Source organism: Apis dorsata, unplaced genomic scaffold, assembly GCF_000469605.1.
Source record: "Apis dorsata unplaced genomic scaffold, Apis dorsata 1.3 scaffold_73, whole genome shotgun sequence".
Taxonomy (NCBI): Eukaryota; Metazoa; Arthropoda; class Insecta; order Hymenoptera; family Apidae; genus Apis; species Apis dorsata.
The window spans coordinates 1391965-1398083 of record NW_006263371.1 but is presented as its reverse complement, the minus strand read 5'-3'; the positions used below and the strand labels follow the sequence as shown (position 1 = coordinate 1398083).

General features: G+C 39.2%; 1 protein-coding gene across 4 annotated transcripts in view; it reads left to right on the top strand.

Annotated features, from left to right (window-relative positions):
- The window catches only part of LOC102677690 (serine-rich adhesin for platelets-like), a 59259-nt gene extending 53743 nt beyond the window's left edge, over positions 1-5516 (top strand). For all 4 annotated transcript variants that reach the window (XM_031515500.1, XM_031515499.1, XM_031515501.1 and 1 more), the window contains 2 exons: positions 481-1132; positions 1224-5516. In XM_031515500.1, the coding sequence (XP_031371360.1) occupies positions 481-1132; positions 1224-5096 (4525 nt within the window). In that variant the 3' untranslated portion in view covers positions 5097-5516. The remainder of the gene's footprint in view (positions 1-480; positions 1133-1223) is intronic.
- The last annotated feature ends 603 nt before the right edge of the window (positions 5517-6119 follow it).

Here is a 6119-nt window from a genome sequence, read left to right as displayed (position 1 = left end):
TTTTTTTTTCTTCTTTTAAATAAAAAAGAATATATCATGCCGAAGAAATTATCTACTTTCAATTATTTGAAAAATTTCCTTCCAAAATGAAAAAAACTTATCGAATCTACAACATTTTCATTTCGCGAATTACCGCGTGAGTGAAAATAGTTATTGTCGCGACTCGGTTCACTTGTCGCGCACGAAATGTTTGCTAACGACCGTCTGGACGTTCACCCGTCCATTTCGTAAGGACCAAAGGTGCATTAACACGCATACCTGTCGATTTTATTTACGTAGCTCGTGATAAAAGAGGCGTGGTAATCGCTCGTGTGTCGTGTACTTATTTTCCATCAATCATTCCTCGCCTTTTACATCGTATGCTCTCGAATCCTTCTCTCAAGAGATATCAAAGTTAAAGAAAATTCAAATTGGCTTTTTTTTCTCTATTTGACGCGATAATAAATACACGAATAAATAATGTTCAAAAACCGTTTGTAGTTTGCACGAAAACAACGAGGACGACGTCGATCAACCGGATCCAACTGACGATCACCAACGCACCACGTCGGCACGACCCACCACAACAACGACCAGCACGACAACCTCGAAACCGAGCAAACCGTCCACCACGCCAGCTTCCAATTCCTTTTCCCATCCCACCGGCTATCCCCAACACTATCAACCCCAGCCTCCCTTCCCTCAAGTCCACACCAGCCAGTCCAAGTCCCTTTATGACGATAAGAATGGCGGATACCATCACCAGTACATCTTTCACAACGGGGAAAGGAGCAATAATCAGCAAGCAACTTCGTATCAATTGTTCAGCAACCAAGGAGTCGGCTCCACAACCGTTCAACCGCCCCAGGTCCATCAGATTAGATTCAGCTCCACTTCGAATCCTCAGATCATCCATAACAACGAACCGTCCACGGTCACGCCGTTGTTCCACGCAACCTCGTCGACCATTCAAACGTTGTTGAACAGCAATGGGAACGGCGTGATAAATCCTATTTTTCATAACCATGGAATAGCTAGTACCACGGAACAATTTATCCACAGTAACAACCCTAGAGAGACTTCCCAGTATCGTGAACACGGGGAGCACAATATCAGACCTTTGGAGGCTATCCAATCGACTAATAAAGGAAAGGTGATCGATCAAACTAAATTATTATTTTTATTATTAATTTTATTTCGATTATCCTATTTATCACTTATTCTAAATAACTCGTCCTTTTCAGATCTCGAAGTTGACTATATCGCCTGTGCCAACGTCGGAATCGTCACGATCGGGGCAAACGAAAACCAACAGCCAGAGCTCCCAACAGCAAAGAATCTCGGGAAGTTTCCTTCCAACACCGGCAACCGACGAAACGACCATCAGATCCTTCTATCCGACCCCGAGAACTTCGTCAAAGCCGCCCCAAACCTCCCAACCCACCAATGAACAAGTCACCCAGCACATACACGTGCTGCCCCCTATACCGATCCCTCAATTGAAGCCCCATCAGATCACTATCAACCTGCCGCCACCCGATCTTCAAAGAATAATCCAAAACCCGTCCTCCTTGCTACCTTCTCAATCCAGGGTAATCGTAACGGCCAAGGCAAGCGTCAGCGACGAATCTGGCAGACCTCTGAACACCACCCAGTTGGTCACTCTTCCGCTTCCAACCATCCCAGCCAGCTATGACGATTACAAGGAGGGAGACGAGTCGTTTGATCCTTTCTACAGGGACGTTCCTAAAATTCGGAACAGCAGACATGTTCGTACGGTGGTTAACGAAGGGAAAAGTGGTTGGAGAGTGAAGAGATCGAAGAATTCTATGGTTTCTTTCGCTTATGATGAAGATTCTAAGAAGAAACAGGATAGGGAGGAAGTGGCAAGCTCGAGTGGCAAAAACGTTGAGAATGAAAGTGACACAAAGGATTTTCGATCGTTCAAAGAGAGTCTGATGAGGTTCAGGGATATCTTGTTCGGGGACGAGTTCACGGAGGAGGCTATTCGTAATGTCTTCGAGGGGAGCAGGTTACAGGGAATTGGCTCTGATAAAAATATCGAGGGGAAGGATTCTGAACTGGAGGATCTAGAGACGAAGGCTTCCAAGAACTTCAAGGCCAGGGAATACGAGGATGATATCGAGGAAGAGGATGAAAGGGATAAATCCGATGAACAGTCACAGGAATTTGATATTCCTTTGAGATCGGATAGTAAGGAGTCCGATGGTGAAGAATATATTGATGTGGATGAGGGGGGAAGAGTTGAATCAGATTTGAAGGAAGATAGTGAAGAAATGGACGAAGAAGAGGAACAAGAAATTTCGAACGAGAAGGGGAAGATTAACGACGAAAGTGAGAGAGATAAGATCGAGATCAAAAAACCGGAACGAATCATCGATGTCGTTATTCTTGATCCAAAAGAATATTCGAAATCTAAGGATGCACAAACTTTTTCGAACACGACGGAAAGAGAGCACGTTTCCACGGAGGTTCCAAAACTTTTCACGACTGAAGAGACAATTATTAAGATGGAAAGAGAGTCTATGCATAGACAAGATTCGAAAAATTCCAAAGATCAACGTGACATTGTTGAAGATAAAACGCAGTCGAAAGAGGTGGAAAGTGATCGCGAAGAAAACGTAGAAGACGAAAGAAGAAGAGAAAAATCAAAAGAGTCGAAGCCAATTGTGGGAAGAAAAAGTTCGAGGATCAGATCTAGAGGAAAAATATCTTCAAGAAAGAAGGAAAATAAAACTGAGAATAACGAATCTGTCAAATCAACTGATGATAATCTTCCTGAACAAAATGTGGAAACAAGTACAACGAGAGTGAATTCTGAGGTTGAACAAATAGACAAGAATATATTTGAGGAACCAGAATCTCAAACTTCAAAGGAAGTCGATACCAGAGCTGTGAACGACCATGGTGGTTATTTAAAGAGTCTGCAGATTGGTAAGGATCAGGATTCAGGGAAAGAGAATCGAAAAGGCGAGGTTAACGACTACGAGACCTCAGAAAAGCAATCTAAAACTTTGGAAACGTATGAAGAAGAGTCCAAGAAGATTTTGGAAGATGAAGAGAATGTGAACTTTGATGAAGTACAAATTGAAGAAAAAAAGAAAACCGAGGAAACAAAATTTGACGAAGAAATGGAACAAAAGCCTGAAACATTTAAGAAGAATTCTTCGATTGAACATGAAAGTGTGGAAGACGAATCGACCACAGTTCTCAATGACGAAGATCAAGAAGAAGATAGCTACGAAGTAACCAAAAATTCTCGTGAGGAGAAAAACACGAAACTCGAAAATTCTTCAGAAGAAGATTTCTCTCGTGAACTGAAGGATAAAAACACGAAAATTGAAAGCGAAGAAGAGGAAGAAGAAAAAGAGTATTCTACGACTAAGAAGGAAGAAATCAATTCTCAAGAAGATTCGATAGAGCATCATGACTCTACCGAGGCATTTTATGAAAGTACTTACGAAATGGATGAATATAACGACTATAAAGATTCTGAGAATTCCGAAGACACCACTATTTCTTCCTTGGAACGTACTATTTCCGAAGAAACTCCAAGTGCCAAGGAAGAAATCCTCGAGGAACGTATTTTGAGCGATCAGGAAGAAAGTACCGAAGGGGTTCTTAAATTCACCGATGAATTACCTAAGGATAGAAGAGAAGATATATTGGAATCTAAGAAATCGTCGGAAATTGTAGATAATACCGCGCATGATTACGTTGATGATAATTACGAGCCTGATAATTATAAAGAACGCGAATCTTCAAACTCTAAACTTCTAAGTCTAAACGACGAGAAGAGTAACAAAGAAATGTTGGCTGATAGCAAAATAGAAGACACTAATGAGAAAATTGAAGAAGACGTATTGGAAACTACGACGGAATCTGAAAAAAATGAGGAAACTGAGAATCCAGAAGACTTTAACATGGAGAAGACAGACTTATTACAGACGACAACATCAACAACCACAACAACAACAACAACAACAACAACCACTACTACAACAACTGTTCGACCTACACCTCCAAAATTATTCAAACCAATCTCTGCTAGGAAAAATTATAATTACATACCTCCAACGACAACTCCAAATCCCGTGATAATCAAACCTAGAATAAGTCTTCTCAATCCCAAACCGGCAAAGCCACCTAAATCTTACAACGAGTTGGCACCAAAACCAGTGATCAGAAAACTCACCTTGCTAACTCGTAAACCAACAACTATGATGGCTATCACGACGGCTATGGAGGACAGTTTAATGGAAACTACGGAAATATCGACTACAGAGTCAACAATAATTACTAATATAACTGATGGAAACGAAGAAAATGTGCTTGAGGACAAATTAAAGCTTGTTAACGAGACGGAACAGAGAGACAACATTTCAGCAAAGAGTAAGGATGATCAGGACTCTAGTCCAAGCGAGCAAAAGTCCCCAACAAATGTCAAAAAGGAAGAGAATGAGGAAGAGAATTTCACACCTTATCCTATCTTCAGATTATCCACTACTCTTGCCTCCACTACTGAGAAAAACTTGAAGGAAATCGAATCTACTAGCATCGAGTCCGAGAAGTCAAATAGTTCTAAGAGTTTTACTTTGGTAGACGTGGAAATCCTGAGTACAACAGCTTTATCGACCACTTTTACTTCCATCGAGTCTGATTATCCCGAGGAATCATCTCCAACCATAAATCCAATTACGCAAGATGAAACATCGATTGCATCATCGACCAAATTCATGGATCAAAATATGACAGAAATTTCCGTTACCTCTTCAACTCCTCAAGTAATGACTTCTTCAGAGTCATCGACGACTGAACATGTTGAAGAAATGGAATCGACAACGATTAGGCCTTTGAGTCGAAAATCGACATCGTTGAAAAGAAGAGATGGTTTCAATTGCCTGGAGAAGGAGATGTACCGTTTCTATGGTGACAATAGGGACTGTAGATTGTTTCATTATTGTTCTCCTGGATTTACGTCGAGGCAGGTGCTCGATTTCCGATTCGTGTGTGAAGAGGACACCATTTTTGACGAAGAAAGCCAAAGTTGTCGCCATAATGTTAAGAACAAAAAATGCCTGAAAAGACAGTGGTAATGAGAAGAGTCAGGATTTTCAAGAAAATTTGCATGCTCTCCCTTCGTGTCGCTGACAACATTGATTTTGGTAATTAGTGAATCCACAACCTCCCCTAGTGTATATTTATGTATATTGTTAATATGTAAGATCTCTTTCTCTTTCTCTTTCTCTGTCTTTCTACTGTGGAAGAGGATATCACCTCTTTCTTTAAGCATTTGCCATAACCCCTGTACATGATGATAATGGATTCACACTTATTAAAATTAATACGCTCGAATAGATTGTTCGAACACGCAGCTCACGCGGAGATGGGAAAAATGGATGACTGATCCTATTTCTTTTCTTTTTTTTTTTTTTATATTCTTTTTCAACGCTTAGAATACTTTAAGCAATGAATGAGATTACAGAATTGCGTTTTTCGTTTTTTAGAAAGAACGATAGAGAGAACACGTAAAAAAAGAAAAAATAGTGGAAGGTTATTGTTCTGAAATAATTTAAATATTCAATCGATTCGAAAATTATAAATAGATTATAGCTCTGTCGATAAAATAGAATTCGTTCGATCGATAAATTAGAGTCGATTTTGAATCGTGCAATGTTATAGTTATATTTACTTTTTATTTTTATTTACTTCTTCAAATTAATTTATTTTTTTGTAATGTATGTATCATTTCAAAAACTATTTTTTATTTCAAGAAGTACTAAATAAAATTTTCAAAATATATTATGGAACTTGTAATATAGCAGCGTTCAAATATTAACGTGAGATAATCGTGGTTTGCATTATCATTAGTCATGATAAAAATATGAGAACAATTTCTATCAAAGAGATGATAATCTTGCAATCAAAATCTGACAATTTTGCAAGTTCTGTCGATTTTTTTTTAGGATAAATAGGAAATTTTGTCGGTTCCTACATTGCATCGATTATTTCCACGACAAATTGATGTGTTCTATCTAGCGAAACAGCAATAAATCTGTTATACATTGCTCAACAAACTCATATATTACGATCGAATATTTGTATTAGCTGATTAGATG